Source organism: Embiotoca jacksoni, unplaced genomic scaffold (assembly GCF_022577435.1).
Source record: "Embiotoca jacksoni isolate LCO1_2020_lvr unplaced genomic scaffold, fEmbJac1.0.p SCAF_11, whole genome shotgun sequence".
Lineage (NCBI taxonomy): Eukaryota > Metazoa > Chordata > Actinopteri > Embiotocidae > Embiotoca > Embiotoca jacksoni.
Genome location: NW_027185241.1, coordinates 58417 through 78485, shown reverse-complemented (window position 1 = coordinate 78485; position 20069 = coordinate 58417). Strand labels below are relative to the sequence as shown.

At 39.8% G+C, this 20069-nt stretch overlaps 2 protein-coding genes and 2 long non-coding RNA genes across 6 annotated transcripts; all 4 read left to right on the top strand.

The window, feature by feature from the left end:
• Positions 1-36: 36 nt before the first annotated feature.
• Positions 37-8950, top strand: LOC138192775 (C-type lectin domain family 12 member B-like). Of its 3 annotated transcripts, none has more exons than XM_069140438.1 (10): positions 37-202; positions 5276-5420; positions 5622-6593; positions 6830-6898; positions 7100-7168; positions 7282-7371; positions 7545-7778; positions 7869-8035; positions 8164-8276; positions 8354-8950. In XM_069140438.1, the coding sequence occupies exons 3-10, from the start codon at positions 6530-6532 to the stop codon at positions 8475-8477; spliced, it is 930 nt and encodes a 309-aa protein (XP_068996539.1). In that variant the 5' UTR covers positions 37-202; positions 5276-5420; positions 5622-6529; the 3' UTR covers positions 8478-8950. The 3 variants fall into 3 exon arrangements, with proteins under 3 accessions (XP_068996539.1, XP_068996549.1, XP_068996530.1); XM_069140448.1 differs by lacking the exon at positions 37-202 and adding an exon at positions 4655-4933 and having other exon boundaries at positions 5279-5420; XM_069140429.1 differs by lacking the exon at positions 37-202 and adding an exon at positions 4655-4933.
• A 115-nt stretch (positions 8951-9065) lies between these two features.
• On the top strand, positions 9066-11309 carry LOC138191783 (uncharacterized). The gene is made up of 3 exons (XR_011177752.1): positions 9066-9099; positions 9943-10020; positions 11003-11309. It is a non-coding gene; the product is annotated as an uncharacterized lncRNA (long non-coding RNA).
• A 524-nt stretch (positions 11310-11833) lies between these two features.
• Positions 11834-13320, top strand: LOC138191775 (C-type lectin lectoxin-Phi1-like). Its single transcript, XM_069138771.1, has 4 exons — positions 11834-12183; positions 12274-12440; positions 12569-12681; positions 12759-13320. The coding sequence occupies exons 1-4, from the start codon at positions 11886-11888 to the stop codon at positions 12880-12882; spliced, it is 702 nt and encodes a 233-aa protein (XP_068994872.1). The 5' UTR covers positions 11834-11885; the 3' UTR covers positions 12883-13320.
• Positions 13321-13990: 670 nt separating this feature from the next.
• On the top strand, positions 13991-16751 carry LOC138191768 (uncharacterized). Its single transcript, XR_011177751.1, has 3 exons — positions 13991-14156; positions 16337-16481; positions 16683-16751. It is a non-coding gene; the product is annotated as an uncharacterized lncRNA (long non-coding RNA).
• Positions 16752-20069: the final 3318 nt, after the last annotated feature.

Sequence of the window (20069 nt, the reverse complement as noted above, 5' to 3'; positions counted from 1 at the left end):
GAGACCCCGCAGCTAAGACAGGTGCAGGAGGCAGACAAGATTTGGAGCAAAGTCAGATGTTTTGAGATTCCCAAGAGATATCGAGTGAATTTAACAGTATTGTAAGTGAGTTACATGCTGAGCTGCAGCGGAGCTGTCGAGGGAGAAGTTCTCACCGGGACGAACTCCGTCGGGCGTTTCTTCAATGAAGTGGATTATCCAGGTGAGTTGCTACCTGAGGTTATCTTGTTAACTAAGTTTGTGTCAGAGAATTGGGAGTAATTTACTTTGAGGAACATAGCGAAGCAAAACCAGCCAGGATAACAACATTTTGGATGTTGTGAATGAAGCACGTAACTCTGTGTGTGTGTGAGTGTGTGTGTGTGTGTGTGTGTGTGTGTGTGTGTGTGTGTGTTGAATTTTTGTTAAAGTTACTGTATATGTTGTAAAAGTATGTTGATTGCCAAGTGTATTGTTTGAAATTGAGGTAAAACGAGATAATTTAGTCACAAGTGTTTAAAGTCGTGAATGTTTTGTGTAAATCTAATGTGATGGAAAAAGAGGAAACTCTGACTATATGATGATGTTCTGCACACTTGTGTACAGGCTGTTTTTTTTTTTTAGGGATTCATCAAGTGACTACGAGCTGCTTCATCTGCTATCCTGTCTGGATCTTCACCGAGAAATATAAAGGATCCAATTTTATTGGCACTTTGTTTTCTGAGATCTCAGAGTTGTTTTGGATTCAAACAAACAACCGGAAGTCCGTTGGAAGAGACTAATGGTGAACTGTTGAACGTTAAGGAACTTCCAAAGATATAAATGAGACCTACTTTGACTGACAACTGTAAAGGACTAAAACAGACTATTAAGATCTAACAACTGAATTATTTTGGGTTTAACAGAGTTCAGAGGTTTATACCTGATTTTAGTTACATTATTTGACATAATATGCAATTCAATGGTTGTTTATCCAATTTTGTTACGCAGTTATTTGAGTTAAAGTTGCTGTAAGTTAGACCTTTAAACAGTTTCTCATCCGTCTTCAGCTCAGGTTTTTTTAGGCGGGGCTAAAAGGTCGCTTCAGTACGTCACCGATCTACCGCACAGACGGTTTATATAACCTTCTGCATGGCTCCTCCTCTCACGGTGAAACGCTATAAAAGCCTGGAGCTCATTTGCATAAGAGGTCATCCCACTCTGCCGTAGCCAGATTGTTATTGTCCATCAGCTGGCTGCTACAGGACGTCTCCCTCCACCCGCAAGTGAATCTTTCCTGGAAGCAAGAACCTCCAAAGCAGCGCCGCATCGCTATTTAAATTCCCTCCTGATGAAGAAAGGAAAAAGAGGCAGATTGATTTCGTGAAGAGCCTCGCTAAAGGAGACGTTAGGATCGACACCAACAGCCGCCTCTGCAGGGACCGTTTCACAGAGGACAGTTTCAACTTGGACCGGAGACGGATGCAGTTCACGGACACACGGCTTCTCCTGCAGCTCGGAGCCGAACCGAGCTTCACCCTCCCGGCCGTTCGTCCTCCGGTCGCACCGGCACCGTCCACCGCCGCCAGCAGTCCACCACTCAGCGGAAGTTCTGTGTGCTTGTTGTAATTATACCAGATAACTTTTCCACAGTGACTCTGCTACATTTAGTCCTCGGTGCAAACCGCTAACGTGATTTTACTCGGTGTAGAATAACTTTATTTTCATGAAATGGGAGCTGATGTGCTAATTAGCTTCTATTGAGTTCGTAGCAGAGTTCAGAGGAAAATGCTCCGAAAACAGCAGATTTTTTTTACGCGTGTCAATAAAGCTCCGATAAGGAACTATAATATATGTAACTCTGTATTTTACATGTCGGGGTGATGGTAAACATGGACCAGAGGAGATCTAGTCCTCCCCATTAATGAGGGTTGTTGATTTTGGACTCCGGTGTAACGTTACAATCAACGACCCTCTCGGTTACATGTACCGGTACCGGTCGGGGTAAATGAGCCCAACTACATGTGGAGGAGGCTGCAGAGAAGAGGAGGAGGAGGAGGAGGACGAGGAGGTGGAGGGACATCAGTGAAAGAGAAAGACTTACATCTCAACCTGAGCAGGTTCAAAGTTTGAATTGACGTGATATAATGAATTAACATGTGATGTAATGAATTAACATGTGATGTAATGCAGCGTTGTTCATGTTACAGTCGTTACAGAACTAAATCAACTCCTCCATTCTTATTATCTCCACTATTGTAATGCAGGTGCGTTAGAAGTAGTTGGAGACTCACTGTCTGCTGCCTCTGGTGTCCAGTTTGACTCCTGTGTTACAGCTCAGGGGGACAAGCTTCATTTATATGCATCTGTATGTTTCACTCATTGGACAAATAAATTCTGATTCTATTGTGTTTTCCCAAAGCAGGCTGCTCCATCCAGCAGAGAGACAGAGTACCAGTGGGACATCATGCATAAAGTCTCCGAGAGGTTGGATGTCAGACGGACCGCTTAGTGGGGAAAAGAACTGCAGCCACAGGACTGTCCTACAGGACACTGAACACCTCCCAGTGAGTGGGCGGAGCTTCAGCTCCTTCAGGACACGCCCCCCCAGTCTCAGAGCAGAGAAGACTGCTGATTTTCTCACGATTTCAAAGCCTACTTTAATATACTTGTCGGTTTTTTTTTCATTCAAATTTGGATGGGTAGTTAACAACCCATACTTCTGTGGTGTGATGAACTTAAAACTCATTTTCATTTCTACTTTACAGCATCTTTAAGTAAAGGACCTGAATGCTTCTTCCAGCACTGATGAACTGCAGCAGCCTGAGAAAATACTGCAGACACACTGCGTGAGTTCAAACCATTTATAAATAAGACTTCTCCTCACAACTGGGCATTAGTTTCTCAGCAAACACCAACTGTCGCAACTTCAAAACAGAACTAAAAACCACATGCTTCTCTATCAAGATTAAAACTGGTATTTTAAACTTGGTACACAACTCAGACTTACTTTAAAAAGTCCAGACGTTCCTCTATCTGCAAGGAGAGTAAACATTTCTCACGCTTTTCACCTACACTCTTTTGTGTAGCAGAATCATATTTCTGTAATGCATGATGCCTTTTTAAAGCACAACAACACAGTGTAACTTTGGCAGCAATTACATTTGAAGAGTTGAAAAAAAAAATCCTTTTCATCTTTACATTTATTACCATGATTTTTCCAGGCTGCCGAGCACATTGGGAATGATTCTATAAATACGGACTAATTTGCTGCAGATATTTAAACATTTGTGTTTGATCGGTGTCGTTGGAGATCAGCGTGTGGATGTGTTCTGTGTCTGAATTTTAAATGGCAGTCCATCCAGGCTGGTCAGCTTACCTGAATTCAGACATTTATTCAATCTTCATTGGTCAGAAAAACAACATGTAACACAATCATATTACTGATCGAGTTCTGATTAGATGAAATAAAAAACTGTATATTTTAGAAGTAAAATTCAACAGAGAAAACCGTTCAAAACATTCATCAGGTGACTACGAGCTGCTTCATCTGCTATCCTGTCTGGATCGTCACCGAGAAATATAAAGGATCCAATTTTATTGGCACTTTGTTTTCCGAGATCTCAGAGTTGTTTTGGATTCAAACAAACAACCGGAAATCCGTTGGAAGAGACTAATGGTGAACTGTTGAACGTTAAGGAACTTCCAAAGATATAAATGAGACCTACTTTGACTGACAACTGTAAAGGACTAAAACAGACTATTAAGATCTAACAACTGAATTATTTTGGGTTTAACAGAGTTCAGAGGTTTATACCTGATTTTAGTTACATTATTTGTCATAATATGCAATTCAATGGTTGTTTATCCAATTTTGTTACGCAGTTATTTGAGTTAAAGTTGCTGTAAGTTCGACCTTTAAACAGTTTCTCATCAGTCTTCAGCTCATGTTTTTTTAGGCGGGGCTAAAAGGTCGCTTCAGTACGTCACCGATCTACCGCACAGACGGTTTATATAACCTTCTGCATGGCTCCTCCTCTCACGGTGAAAGGCTATAAAAGCCTGGAGCTCATTTGCATAAGAGGTCATCCCACTCTGCCGTAGTCAGATTGTTATTGTCCATCAGCTGGCTGCTACAGGACGTCTCCCTCCACCCGCAAGTGAATCTTTCCTGGAAGCAAGAACCTCCAAAGCAGCGCCGCATCGCCATTTAAATTCCCTACTGATGAAGAAAGGAAAAAGAGGCGGATTGATTTCGTGAAGAGCCTCGCTAAAGGAGACGTTAGGATCGACACCAACAGCCGCCTCTGCAGGGACCATTTCACAGAGGACAGTTTTAACTTGGACCGGAGACGGATGCAGTTCACGGACACACGGCTTCTCCTGCAGCTCGGAGCCGAACCGAGCTTCACCCTCCCGGCCGTTCGTCCTCCGGTCGCACCGGCACCGTCCGCCGCCGCCAGCAGTCCACCACTCAGCGGAAGTTCTGTGTGCTTGTTATAATTATACCAGATAACTTTTCCACAGTGACTCTGCTACATTTAGTCCTCGGTGCAAACTGCTAACGTGATTTTACTCGGTGTAGAATAACTTTATCTTCATGAAATGGGAGCTAATGTGCTAATTAGCTTCTATTGAGTTTGTAGCAGAGTTCAGAGGAAAATGCTCTGAAAACAGCAGATTTTTTTAGGCATGTCAATATAGCTCCGATAAGGAACTATAATATATGTAACTCTGTATTTTACATGTCGGGGTGATGGTAAACATGGACCAGAGGAGATCTAGTCCTCCTGATTAATGAGGGTTGTTGATTTTGTACTCTGGTGTAACGATACAATCAGCGACCCTCTCTGTTACATGTACCGGTACCGGTCGGGATAAAGGAGCCCAACTACATGTGGAGGAGGCTACAGGGAGGAGGAGGAGGACGAGGGACATCAGTGAAAGAGAAAGACTTTCGTCTCAACCTGAGCAGGTTCAAAGTTTGAATTAACATGTGATGTCATGAATTAACGTGATGTAATGAATTAACATGTGATGTAATGAATTAACATGTGATGTCATGAATTAACATGTGATGTAATGCAGCGTTGTTCATGTTACAGTCGTTACAGAACTAAATCAACTCCTCCATTCTTATTATCTCCACTATTGTAATGCAGGTGCGTTAGAAGTAGTTGGAGACTCACTGTCTTCTGTCTCTGGTGTCCAGTTTGACTCCTGTGTTACAGCTCAGGGGGACAAGCTTCATTTATATGCATCTGTATGTTTCACTCATTGGACAAATAAATTCTGATTCTATTGTGTTTTCCCAAAGCAGGCTGCTCCATCCAGCAGAGAGACAGAGGACCAGTGGGACATCATGCATAAAGTCACCGAGAGGTTGGATGTCAGACGGACCGCTTAGTGGGGAAAAGAACTGCAGCCACAGGACTGTCCTACAGGACACTGAACACCTCCCAGTGAGTGGGCGGAGCTTCAGCTCCTTCAGGACACGCCCCCCCAGTCTCAGAGCAGAGAAGACTGATGATTTTCTCACCATTTCAAAGCCTACTTTAATATACTTGTCGGTGTTTTTTTCATTCAAATTTGGATGGGTAGTTAACAACCCATACTTCTGTGGTGTGATGAACTTAAAACTTATTTTCATTTCTACTTTACAGCATCTTTAAGTAAAGGACCTGAATACTTCTTCCAGCACTGATGAACTGCAGCAGCCTGAGAAAATGCTGCAGACACACTGTGTGAGTTCAAACTATTTATAAATAAGATTTCTCATCACAACTGGGCATTAGTTTCTCACCAAACACCAACTGTCGCAACTTCAAAACAGAACTAAAAACCACATCCTTCTCTATCAAGGTTAAAACTGGTACTTTAAACTTGCTACACAACTCAGACTTACTTTAAAAAGTCCAGACGTTCCTCTATCTGCAAGGAGAGTAAACATTTCTCACGCTTTTCACCTACACTCTTTTGTGTAGCAGAATCATATTTCTGTAATGCATGATGCCTTTTTAAAGCACAACAACACAGTGTAACTTTGGCAGCAATTATATTTGAAGAGTTAAATAAAAAAAATCCTTTTCATCTTTACATTTATTACCATGATTTTTCCAGGCTGCCGAGCACATTGGGAGTGATTCTATAAATACGGACTAATTTGCTGCAGATATTTAAACTTTTGTGTTTGATCGGTGTCGTTGGAGATCAGCGTGTGGATGTGTTCTGTGTCTGAATTTTAAATGGCAGTCCATCCAGGCTGGTCAGCTGACCTGAATTCAGACATTTATTCAATCATCATTGGTCAGAAAAACAATTTGTAACACAATCATATTACTGATCGAGTTCTGCTTTGATGAAATAAAAAACTGTATATTTTAGAAGTAAAATTCAACGGAGAAAACTTCCCCTCAACAACTGACCACAAGTTTTTAAATAGAGACTCAACTTCAAAACACACACAAAAACCCACAAACTTCCCTGTAAAGATTAACATCACTGCACCAGCGTTTCCATTTCAGCCTTCATATGCAGTTCGATCGCTGGTGAACTTGATGCTTTTTCCAGGATGAACAGAAAAACACAGACGCTGACGGTCAATTTTAGAAATCCAAATGTTTCTTTCTCTGCAGGTAGGATGCTTTCTGACAGATTCAAACTTCACAAGCGTCTCATCTTTTGTGAAGCAGAATCTTATTTTATTCATTTTCATAATGATGAACATAACGACACTTTGGTCAAATTAATTTCAGATGTCACGATTGACTTTATGTTTTAATTTGTATCATGATTTTCTCAGTCTGCTGATTCTGGAAATAATGTTTAATTTACTGCAGATCTTTGAGAAGTTTTGTTTGATTTCTTTCAGAGAAACTTGAGGAAGGTGACTATGAAAATGCAGCAGTTTGTACTGTGGACAAAATTGCAGCCACCTCAGGTATGTTATTACTTCATCAAGATAAAAGTGTAAATTGGTATTTTAAATGAATAATTTTTGCCATTTCTTTTATTTAACTTTGTTTTACCTTTTTTCTTTTTTCTATCTTGCATTATTATTTTTCCAATTTTCATATCGGGAGTGATTGGGCTAATTCACTGTCATTACTTAAGTACTTGCGTTTGTTCTGAATGGTTTCAGACAAACTTGAGAAAGGCAGGAATGTAAATGCAGCAGTATGCATTGTGGACCAAAAACCAGCCACTGCAGGTTATTTTCACAATTTACTGCACAAATTTTATAAAAGCATATTTAATTGTTTTAATGTTTCGTGTTGATTTATTTCAGCTAAAAAATAAAAAATAAATCATTTTTTCTTTCAGACAAGAAGTCTCCCTCTTTCACTCATTCTTTTCCAACAATAACAGTGAGTTGGTTGACACTGTTTGTTATTGTGGCCCTTCGAATATATTGTAAGTATAACTCAAAAGTAAACAAATATTTCGATGTCGTTATTGTGAAATAATTCTGAACAAAAATGCATTTTATCTGACTTTCAGTTTAAGTCAAAGTTGTTTGATTTTTGTTAATTAGTTGTCCAATATCAGCTCACTGCCAACTATCTTCCTGTACGTTTGACCTTAAGTTACCTCGGTCATTTCTGAAAACAACGCCAAGCTGACGGAAGAAAAGATGAACCTGGAGAAACAAAACCAGGAGCTGGAGACACAAAACCAGGAGCTGGAGACACAAAACCAGGAGCTGGAGATGGAGAAGAGAAACCTTACAAATCAAATAAAGGACATGGCAAAGAGGAATGAGCTCACCATCAGTCGAGCTCAGTGGATCATTGATGCCTTCTGTCCCAAAAGAGGTGCCGGTATGTTGGGATCCCATTAGTTACAAAAATATTGAATCCTGATATAACGAGACAGTAAAGTTGTTTATTAGTTGATCTCTGTTATTTCAGGAAGACAGTGTAAATCTTGTCAGCTGGGCTGGAATCTGTTCCAGTCCAGGTGCTATGTGGTTTTGGACTACAAGTCTTCTACCGATCGGAAAACCTGGGAAGAAGCTCGAGAAAACTGCAAAAGAAGGATTTCTGATTTGGTGGTTGTAGATAATTCAGAAGAAAAGGTAATGACAGCATATATTAAATGAAAATGTATTTTCTGAAGATCTGAACACACAATGAGTCTGTTGGTCACAGTGAGTTTATTAAATTAAGTAAATATCTCTGATCCCTTTTCCTCTGTTGTCCTCAGAAATATGTCAGTGATAACAGCGGGGGAAGTTCAGGAAACAAAGGGTACTGGATTGGACTGAAAGCTGATGGTGGAAAATGGAAGTGGGTCGATGGAAGTGATCTGGCTGACAGGTAAGAGACACATTTCTAAACACTTTAAATGATAAAATCTTGACTCTTGATCCAACTGATGTTTTTGTTTTCCTCAGCTCCTGGATTGAAAACCCGACTGATGGTCACTGTGCAATTTCTCGCGAAACACAAGGATGGAAATCAGTGAACTGTAACAACAGGAACAATTGGATCTGTGAACAGAAGCCTTTGTCTGTTTGAGTCAAACTTCAGAAGATAACCTGATAGTTTGCAAGGATTAATTACGTGTAAAATAATGCCAACTGGCTTAATAATGTCAAAATATAAAGATTTCTAGTAATATCACATTTAATATTTTTATAAGAACCAAAACTTAGAAGTAAAATTAAAGTGTGTTACTTTTAATAGCTGTTTGTTTTGGTACTTTGTGTACATATTTGGAAAAAAGCCCAGATATATAATGTATTAATTTAGATATCAAAATATTTGTTTCTTGTCTGTAATTTTTAACACTGTTGCCGCTGATTGGCCAACAGAGGGCGCTGCATTACTTCTCAACAAAATGCTTCCAAAGCTGTTTTCTTCACCATTTGTATTCTGATGTAAATAAGTCTTCACACGTTGAGGCAGCAGATAATGTTAGATATCTATTTAGAAGAAAATGCATGTTTTTATCCTGTTATGTTGAATAAAAATGTTAAAATGAACAACAATATTTCTGTTTTCTTTTTTTTTTTTTATTCTCTCAAAACATTCTCATTAAAAATGTCAGTAAGTTTTGATGAAGTCAGGAGGAACTGCATTCTTCATGATGATATAACATCAACATGGGCGGCCATCTGCCTCCACGTGTTGGGGTGAGGTGAGTGTATCTCTTAACACTGCTATACTCAGTATTACAGGAACATTTATACGTGCATCGACAGCCACAAAAGAGTTCAGACTGAAGCAATCTGCAGTAAAGGTGTGAGACCATGTGAGTAATGATGCAGAGAAAAAAAAAAAACAACACAACACAGCAGATGGGTAAATTCAATTGGTTATTGGTGTTTTACACAAAACCAAGCAAACATCCAAAGTCCTAGTTACATATTAGTAATCTTGTTATACCATGTTATATACTCATTGTAATAATATATTTTATATCAAGCTGATTATGGAACAGGAACACAGTGTTGGCTTGAAGTTTACATCCGGACTGTTGTGCATATAGATGACTTTCTCAGGAAAAGCAGAAGTTGATATATTTCAAGGCTGTGAGATTCGCCTCAACAGAGGAAACAACCACTTCTCTTCTTGTGAGTCTCTGTGGCTCAATTACAGTGGTACTTCTTTGACTACAAGTCAGATAGACTCAACAGAAAGGTTGTAGCGATGGCGGAGGACGTTAACTACGCTTCAGTTGTATTCAAAAATAAGAACCGATCCCGACCGGAGGGTAAATCAACTTTTAAAAGTACAGAGCGACTAGAAAAGATATTCTCAGACTTTGGCTTCAGAAGAGAGTCTTTGTTTATGTGACCCTCCTCATATTAAATATTAATTTATTGTACTGGTGTAGGAGCAGGTTAGATATTTAGCTAACTAAACCAAGCAGCTTGGCATTGTTCTTGTTGTTGTTGTTTTTTTTTTTTATCTCATTGTTGATTATAGTGAACTGTTAATATTTAACCACTGTACACTATTTAAACTTTTAACCTTTCAGCTAAAAACAAAGAGGAAACTGTGTACGATGAAGTGAAGGTGAAAAAGAACTCAACCGAACAAAGTCCAGACACAAATGGTAAGTTGTAAAAGAACACAAAAACAAAACACAGGTGAGTCTGAGAACATTTGGTGCTGATATCGGCATTGTGAAATCAAACAAACAAACAAACAAACAAACAAACAAACACGTGTAAAACTTCTGACTGACCGCCACGTTGTGGAATAATTGTTGTTTGTAATAAATTGGTTTATTTAAATCAGCAGAAATCATTTTAGAAAAGTCAAAAATGTATGATTGTATAGTAGTTGATTTGGTAAAAGTTCTGTCAGGCAAGCTCCAAAATATGTGTTTGGACGGGTCACAATCTGTAAACTTTAGTGAACCCTTATCGACTGGAAACCCAAAATGCGATTAAAACATGATTTAAGAGTTTTACAAATGTTCTTACAAATATATATTTTTAAGATTATCATCTTTAATTGAATGACAACTGATGACTATATTTTTAACATCTATCAATTCTTATCATATCTGAAGGACAGATTACTCAGCAAAAAACTAAACAAACAATGAGACGCTTAAATACATTACAGCGTTATATTAGTCGATATTACTGGGTTGGCCTCATAGGAATGGAGGCTATGTCCACTTCTGCCTACAACCTGGTTCATCTGTAGCACAATGTCTGAAAGAATTGATATCAAACATTTGAGAAATTGTAAATCTTTCCTTTATGTGTCCCACGTGAACATTAATAATACATAATGGCCATGAAGCGTTTCCTTTCTCATGTTTTTCTGTTACAAAACATTGTTTTGTGTAAAAATGCAATCTCATGTTGAATTTAAGTTAATTTGAGGTTTTCACAGTCTGATTTAAAAGTTTTTATACTTCCTGTTTCTAACTTACTAAGTTTAAAATACCTTCTTTGGCGATGGCAAGGTAAAGAGGAAATGTTGGACTGAAAAAGACTGTAACTTTGGTTACCCACGTTATTTCATGAACTCCGACTTCTAAAGCCACGTATTTATATGTTTGTCTATCCGATTCCTGCCAGACAAGAAAGCAGATGGACGACGTCGCCACTATCGGCTCTTGGCTTGTTGCTTGGCGACTTTCTGTGTCATTTTGCTGTTGGGCATCATAGCAATCTGTGTCTACAGTAAGTATGTAAAACAGACAGTCCATGCACGAACTTAGACACAAGGCAGACCCTTATAGAATAATATTTCTTCTGTTACCATCATGTGATATCAGATTGTTTTACATACCATAAGTTTCTGCTTTTAGTTTTCTAAATCTGTCAAGAACAAAGTGAATTACTGGACACAATAATTCATGGTCAAATGTATGAAGATAGTATAACACAGGTTTTTTTTTATACAATATATATTTTCAGTACTGTGTAACCAATTATTGCACATTTTGCCTTAATAATAGCCATGTAATTCACCATGTTGGGAAACATCAGGCCAAATAAAAAATCTACACCTGCTGTTGGGTTTCTTGGTAACAGTGAAAAGTTTAGAACACGAAATCATTGGCTAAAAAAAAAAAAAAGTCCACAAAATATTTACCATTAAGTTTTGTTGAAGTCATTTTTACTTAAAACTACATTGTTAAACTGTTTTGAGCGAATTTTGTGTGAATCAATGGGGGAAGCTGTGAAATATTGAAAGATGGCTTAACACATTGTGAGTGTTGGTCTTTTTGCGGCTTTTTTGTTGTTCTCTGAAATAGAAAAAACACAATCTTAGCTTATAGCTCCCAAAAGGCTGGCAAACCTGAAGTACAACAAAAAGGAAGCAGCTTTGATCTGTGATGAAATAACAAAAGCAAAATGAACAATACAAAAACTGCTTACTTTCCCATAAGAAGCTACTTTTCATTTTACGGTTGCTACATTAAGTCAGGAAAACAACGAAAATACTCTTCTGGAAATGAATCGCAACCTGACAAACCTCAACAACAATTTAAGGGAGGACTACACCAATCTGAAAGTCCAGTTTGACAACCTGACACGAGCCTTTGCTGTCTTAGAGAGCAATGTCATAAATCTCACGGCAGAAAAGATGAACCTCACGATGCAAAACCAGAAGCTGGAGACACAAAACCAGAAGCTGGAGATGGAGAAGAGAAACCTTACAAATCAAATAAAGGACATGGCAAAGGGGAATGAGCTCAACATCAGTCGAGCTCAGTGGAGCATTGATGCCTACTGTCCCAGAAAAGATGGCGGTATGTTGGGATCCCATTAGTTATAAATATATTGAATCTTGATATAACGAGACAGTAAAGTTGATTATTAGTTGATCTCTGTTATTTCAGGAAGAAAGTGTAAATCTTGTCAGTCGGGCTGGGATCTGTTACAGTCCAGTTGCTATGTGGTTTTAAACTATCCGTATTCTACCGATTGGAAAACCTGGGAAGAAGCTCGAGAAAACTGCACAACAAGGAGTTCTGATTTGGTGGTTGTAGATAATGCAGAAGAAAAGGTAATGACAGCATATTGAAAATGAAAATGTATTTTCTGAAGATCTGAACACACGCTGAGTCTGTTGGTCACAGTGAGTTTATTAAAGTAAGTAAATATCTCTGATCCCTTTTCAGCTGTTGTCCTCAGACACATGTCCATGTTAACAGCTATGACCGTCCAGAAAACGAAGGGTACTGGATTGGACTGAAAGCTGATGGTAGAAAATGGAAGTGGGTCGATGGAAGTGATCTGGCTAACAGGTAAGACACACATTTCTAAACACTTTGAATGATAAAATCTTGACTCTGGATCTAACTGATGTTTTTTGTTTCCTCAGCTCCTGGATAGAAAACCCGACTGATGGTCACTGTGCAATTTCTCACCAAACTCAAGGATGGAAATCAGTGAAATGTAACAACAGGAACAATTGGATCTGTGAACAGAAGTCTTTGTCTGTTTGAGTCAAACTTCAGAAGATAACTTGATAGTCTGCAAAGATTAATCTTATGTAAGATAATGCCAACTGGTTTCATAATTTCAAAATATAAAGATTTCTTGAAATATCACATTTAATATTTTTGTAAAAACCAAAACATAGAAGTAAAATTAAAGTGTGCTACTTTTAACAGCTGTTTGTTTAAGGTATTTTGTGTACGTATTTGGAAAAAATAAAAACAAACACAGATATAATGTGTTAATTTATATATTAGAAAGTAGGTGTTTCCTGTGTAATTTTTAACACTGTTGCAGCTGATTGGCCAACAGAGGGCGCTGCATTACTTCTCAACAAAATGCTTCCAAAGCTGTTTTCTTCAACATTTGTATTCTGATGTAAATAAGTCTTCACACGTTGAGGCAGCAGATAATGTTAGATATCTATTTAGAAGCAAATGCATGTTTTTATCCTGTTATGTTGAATAAAAATGTTAAAATGAACAACAATATTTTTGTTTTCTTGTTTTATTCTAATCTCTCTCAAAACTTCTCATTAAAAATGTCAGTATGTTTTGATAAAGTCAGGATGAACTGCATTCTTCAGGATGATATAACAAGTTCAATCAGTATGAGGCAGGAACAGATCTGGTCTCAGTATGTTCACCACGTTTGGACCTCATTAATCAATCACACCGTCGACATCAGCTCCAACAAATCTCCAGATTACAACAGGAAGTTCAATTTATCAGCCAAGTACATATTGTGTGTTTTACAAAGAGGGATTTCATGTTTGAATATCTTTTTCAGTGCTGTTACCTAAAATGCTGATCAAGTCAAAATCTGTTTTGAACTAATTTTTCTTCCTGGTCATCAAAAAGGATCAGTGGTCACTGTACACCGGGGGTCCTGGATTTGAGGGTGATGGAAGCTCTTCACCGTCGAGGTCACGTGTTCTCCCTTGTTCACGTAACCCGGGTAACATTCAGTTTCCCAATTTACAGACGTTCCCTAAACGTCTCACCAAACCAGCTGGTGGTCTGAACGTAGCAGAGCCCGTAGCCCCCCCTCCCACTCTCTGAACCACGCACTCACCTACCGGAGACCCCGCAGCTAAGACAGGTGCAGGAGGCAGACAAGATTTGGAGCAAAGTCAGATGTTTTGAGATTCCCAAGAGATATCGAGTGAATTTAACAGTATTGTAAGTGAGTTACATGCTGAGCTGCAGCGGAGCTGTCGAGGGAGAAGTTCTCACCGGGACGAACTCCGTCGGGCGTTTCTTCAATGAAGTGGATTATCCAGGTGAGTTGCTACCTGAGGTTATCTTGTTAACTAAGTTTGTGTCAGAGAATTGGGAGTAATTTACTTTGAGGAACATAGCGAAGCAAAACCAGCCAGGATAACAACATTTTGGATGTTGTGAATGAAGCACGTAACTCTGTGTGTGTGTGAGTGTGTGTGTGTGTGTGTGTGTGTGTGTGTGTGTGTGTGTGTGTTGAATTTTTGTTAAAGTTACTGTATATGTTGTAAAAGTATGTTGATTGCCAAGTGTATTGTTTGAAATTGAGGTAAAACGAGATAATTTAGTCACAAGTGTTTAAAGTCGTGAATGTTTTGTGTAAATCTAATGTGATGGAAAAAGAGGAAACTCTGACTATATGATGATGTTCTGCACACTTGTGTACAGGCTGTTTTTTTTTTTTAGGGATTCATCAAGTGACTACGAGCTGCTTCATCTGCTATCCTGTCTGGATCTTCACCGAGAAATATAAAGGATCCAATTTTATTGGCACTTTGTTTTCTGAGATCTCAGAGTTGTTTTGGATTCAAACAAACAACCGGAAATCCGTTGGAAGAGACTAATGGTGAACTGTTGAACGTTAAGGAACTTCCAAAGATATAAATGAGACCTACTTTGACTGACAACTGTAAAGGACTAAAACAGACTATTAAGATCTAACAACTGAATTATTTTGGGTTTAACAGAGTTCAGAGGTTTATACCTGATTTTAGTTACATTATTTGACATAATATGCAATTCAATGGTTGTTTATCCAATTTTGTTACGCAGTTATTTGAGTTAAAGTTGCTGTAAGTTAGACCTTTAAACAGTTTCTCATCCGTCTTCAGCTCAGGTTTTTTTAGGCGGGGCTAAAAGGTCGCTTCAGTACGTCACCGATCTACCGCACAGACGGTTTATATAACCTTCTGCATGGCTCCTCCTCTCACGGTGAAACGCTATAAAAGCCTGGAGCTCATTTGCATAAGAGGTCATCCCACTCTGCCGTAGCCAGATTGTTATTGTCCATCAGCTGGCTGCTACAGGACGTCTCCCTCCACCCGCAAGTGAATCTTTCCTGGAAGCAAGAACCTCCAAAGCAGCGCCGCATCGCTATTTAAATTCCCTCCTGATGAAGAAAGGAAAAAGAGGCAGATTGATTTCGTGAAGAGCCTCGCTAAAGGAGACGTTAGGATCGACACCAACAGCCGCCTCTGCAGGGACCGTTTCACAGAGGACAGTTTCAACTTGGACCGGAGACGGATGCAGTTCACGGACACACGGCTTCTCCTGCAGCTCGGAGCCGAACCGAGCTTCACCCTCCCGGCCGTTCGTCCTCCGGTCGCACCGGCATCGTCCGCCGCCGCCAGCAGTCCACCACTCAGCGGAAGTTCTGTGTGCTTGTTGTAATTATACCAGATAACTTTTCCACAGTGACTCTGCTACATTTAGTCCTCGGTGCAAACCGCTAACGTGATTTTACTCGGTGTAGAATAACTTTATTTTCATGAAATGGGAGCTGATGTGCTAATTAGCTTCTATTGAGTTCGTAGCAGAGTTCAGAGGAAAATGCTCCGAAAACAGCAGATTTTTTTTACGCGTGTCAATAAAGCTCCGATAAGGAACTATAATATATGTAACTCTGTATTTTACATGTCGGGGTGATGGTAAACATGGACCAGAGGAGATCTAGTCCTCCCCATTAATGAGGGTTGTTGATTTTGGACTCCGGTGTAACGTTACAATCAACGACCCTCTCGGTTACATGTACCGGTACCGGTCGGGGTAAATGAGCCCAACTACATGTGGAGGAGGCTGCAGAGAAGAGGAGGAGGAGGAGGAGGACGAGGAGGTGGAGGGACATCAGTGAAAGAGAAAGACTTACATCTCAACCTGAGCAGGTTCAAAGTTTGAATTGACGTGATATAATGAATTAACATGTGATGTAATGAATTAACATGTGATGTAATGCAGCGTTGTTCATGTTACAGTCGTTACAGAACTAAATCAACTCCTCCATTCTTATTATCTCCACTATTGTAATGCAGGTGCGTTAGAAGTAGTTGGAGACTCACTGTCTGCTGCCTCTGGTGTCCAGTTTGACTCCTGTGTTACAGCTCAGGGGGACAAGCTTCATTTATATGCATCTGTATGTTTCACTCATTGGACAAATAAATTCTGATTCTATTGTGTTTTCCCAAAGCAGGCTGCTCCATCCAGCAGAGAGACAGAGTACCAGTGGGACATCATGCATAAAGTCTCCGAGAGGTTGGATGTCAGACGGACCGCTTAGTGGGGAAAAGAACTGCAGCCACAGGACTGTCCTACAGGACACTGAACACCTCCCAGTGAGTGGGCGGAGCTTCAGCTCCTTCAGGACACGCCCCCCCAGTCTCAGAGCAGAGAAGACTGCTGATTTTCTCACGATTTCAAAGCCTACTTTAATATACTTGTCGGTTTTTTTTTCATTCAAATTTGGATGGGTAGTTAACAACCCATACTTCTGTGGTGTGATGAACTTAAAACTCATTTTCATTTCTACTTTACAGCATCTTTAAGTAAAGGACCTGAATGCTTCTTCCAGCACTGATGAACTGCAGCAGCCTGAGAAAATACTGCAGACACACTGCGTGAGTTCAAACCATTTATAAATAAGACTTCTCCTCACAACTGGGCATTAGTTTCTCAGCAAACACCAACTGTCGCAACTTCAAAACAGAACTAAAAACCACATGCTTCTCTATCAAGATTAAAACTGGTATTTTAAACTTGGTACACAACTCAGACTTACTTTAAAAAGTCCAGACGTTCCTCTATCTGCAAGGAGAGTAAACATTTCTCACGCTTTTCACCTACACTCTTTTGTGTAGCAGAATCATATTTCTGTAATGCATGATGCCTTTTTAAAGCACAACAACACAGTGTAACTTTGGCAGCAATTACATTTGAAGAGTTGAAAAAAAAAATCCTTTTCATCTTTACATTTATTACCATGATTTTTCCAGGCTGCCGAGCACATTGGGAATGATTCTATAAATACGGACTAATTTGCTGCAGATATTTAAACATTTGTGTTTGATCGGTGTCGTTGGAGATCAGCGTGTGGATGTGTTCTGTGTCTGAATTTTAAATGGCAGTCCATCCAGGCTGGTCAGCTTACCTGAATTCAGACATTTATTCAATCTTCATTGGTCAGAAAAACAACATGTAACACAATCATATTACTGATCGAGTTCTGATTAGATGAAATAAAAAACTGTATATTTTAGAAGTAAAATTCAACAGAGAAAACCGTTCAAAACATTCATCAGGTGACTACGAGCTGCTTCATCTGCTATCCTGTCTGGATCGTCACCGAGAAATATAAAGGATCCAATTTTATTGGCACTTTGTTTTCTGAGATCTCAGAGTTGTTTTGGATTCAAACAAACAACCGGAAGTCCGTTGGAAGAGACTAATGGTGAACTGTTGAACGTTAAGGAACTTCCAAAGATATAAATGAGACCTACTTTGACTGACAACTGTAAAGGACTAAAACAGACTATTAAGATCTAACAACTGAATTATTTTGGGTTTAACAGAGTTCAGAGGTTTATACCTGATTTGAGTGATTATTTGTCATAATATGCAATTCAATGGTTGTTTATCCAATTTTTCTTACAGTTATTTGAGTTAAAGTTGCTATAAGTTCGACCTTTAAACAGTTTCTCATCCGTCTTCAGCTCAGGTTTTTTTAGGCGGGGCTAAAAGGTCGCTTCAGTACGTCACCGATCTACCACACAGACGGTTTATATAACCTTCTGCATGGCTCCTCCTCTCACGGTGAAAGGCTATAAAAGCCTGGAGCTCATTTGCATAAGAGGTCATCCCACTCTGCCGTAGTCAGATTGTTATTGTCCATCAGCTGGCTGCTACAGGACGTCTCCCTCCACCCGCAAGTGAATCTTTCCTGGAAGCAAGAACCTCCAAAGCAGCGCCGCATCGCTGTTTAAATTCCCTCCTGATGAAGAAAGGAAGAAGAGGCAGATTGATTTCGTGAAGAGCCTCGCTAAAGGAGACGTTAGGATCGACACCAACAGCCGCCTCTGCAGGGACCGTTTCACAGAGGACAGTTTCAACTTGGACCGGAGACGGATGCAGTTCACGGACACACGGCTTCTTCTGCAGCTCGAAGCCGAACCGAGCTTCACCCTCCCGGCCGTTCGTCCTCCGGTCGCACCGGCACCGTCCGCCGCCGCCAGCAGTCCACCACTCAGCGGAAGTTCTGTGTGCTTGTTATAATTATACCAGATAACTTTTCCACAGTGACTCTGCTACATTTAGTCCTCGGTGCAAACCGCTAACGTGATTTTACTCGGTGTAGAATAACTTTATTTTCATGAAATGGGAGCTAATGTGCTAATTAGCTTCTATTGAGTTCGTAGCAGAGTTCAGAGGAAAATGCTCCGAAAACAGCTGATTTTTTTTACGCGTGTCAATATAGCTCCGATAAGGAACTATAATATATGTAACTCTGTATTTTACATGTCGGGGTGATGGTAAACATGGACCAGAGGAGATCTAGTCCTCCCCATTAATGAGGGTTGTTGATTTTGTACTCCGGTGTAACGTTACAATCAGCGACCCTCTCGGTTACATGTACCGGTACCGGTCGGGATAAACGAGCCCAACTACATGTGGAGGAGGCTGCAGGGAGGAGGAGGAGGACGAGGAGGTGGAGGGACATCACTGAAAGAGAAAGACTTGCTTCTCAACTTGAGCAGGTTCAAAGTTTGAATTAACGTGATGTAATGAATTAACATGTGATGTCATGAATTAACATGTGATGTAATGCAGCGTTGTTCATGTTACAGTCGTTACAGAACTAAATCAACTCCTCCATTCTTATTATCTCCACTATTGTAATGCAGGTGCGTTAGAAGTAGTTGGAGACTCACTGTCTTCTGTCTCTGGTGACCAGTTTGACTCCTGTGTTACAGCTCAGGGGGACAAGCTTCATTTATATGCATCTGTATGTTTCACTCATTGGACAAATAAATTCTGATTCTATTGTGTTTTCCCAAAGCAGGCTGCTCCATCCAGCAGAGAGACAGAGTACCAGTGGGACATCATGCATAAAGTCTCCGAGAGGTTGGATGTCAGACGGACCGCTTAGTGGGGAAAAGAACTGCATCCACAGGACTGTCCTACAGGACACTGAACACCTCCCAGTGAGTGGGCGGAGCTTCAGCTCCTTCAGGACACGCCCCCCAGTCTCAGAGCAGAGAAGACTGATGATTTTCTCACGAGTTCAAAGCCTACTTTAATATACTTGTCGGTGTTTTTTTTCATTCAAATTTGGATGGGTAGTTAACAACCCATACTTCTGTGGTGTGATGAACTTAAAACTCATTTTCATTTGTACTTTACAGCATCTTTAAGTAAAGGACCTGAATGCTTCTTCCAGCACTGATAAACTGCAGCAGCCTGAGAAGATGCTGCAGACACACTGTGTGAGTTCAAACTATTTATAAATAAGACTTCTCATCACAACTGGGCATTAGTTTCTCAGCAAACACCAACTGTCACACCTTCAAAACAGAACTAAAACCCACTTGCTTCTCTATCAAGATTAAAACTGGTATTTTAAACTTTGTACATGATTCAGACTTACTTTAAAAAGTCCAGACGTTCCTCTATCTGCAAGGATAGTAAACATTTCACAAGCTTTTCACATACATTCTTTTGTGTAGCAGAATCATATTTCTGTAATGCATGATGCCTTTTTAAAGCACAACAACACAGTGTAACTTTGGCAGCAATTACATTTGAAGAGTAAAAAAAAAATCCTTTTCATCTTTACATTTATTACCATGATTTTTCCAGGCTGCCGAGCACATTGGGAGTGATTCTATAAATACGGACTAATTTGCTGCAGATATTTAAACATTTGTGTT

Excerpts from the sequence above, each read along its gene's own strand:
- LOC138192775 (XM_069140438.1), top strand. The coding sequence starts at position 6,530 with ATGAACAGAAAAACACAGACGCTGACGGTCAATTTTAGAAATCCAAAT. Across the intron at positions 7,169-7,281 it reads CCAAAAACCAGCCACTGCAG|ACAAGAAGTCTCCCTCTTTC; the intron begins GTTATTTTCACA and ends TTTTTCTTTCAG. Across the intron at positions 8,036-8,163 it reads TAGATAATTCAGAAGAAAAG|AAATATGTCAGTGATAACAG; the intron begins GTAATGACAGCA and ends TGTTGTCCTCAG.
- LOC138191775 (XM_069138771.1), top strand. The coding sequence starts at position 11,886 with ATGAATCGCAACCTGACAAACCTCAACAACAATTTAAGGGAGGACTAC. Across the intron at positions 12,184-12,273 it reads CTGTCCCAGAAAAGATGGCG|GAAGAAAGTGTAAATCTTGT; the intron begins GTATGTTGGGAT and ends CTGTTATTTCAG. Across the intron at positions 12,441-12,568 it reads TAGATAATGCAGAAGAAAAG|ACACATGTCCATGTTAACAG; the intron begins GTAATGACAGCA and ends TGTTGTCCTCAG.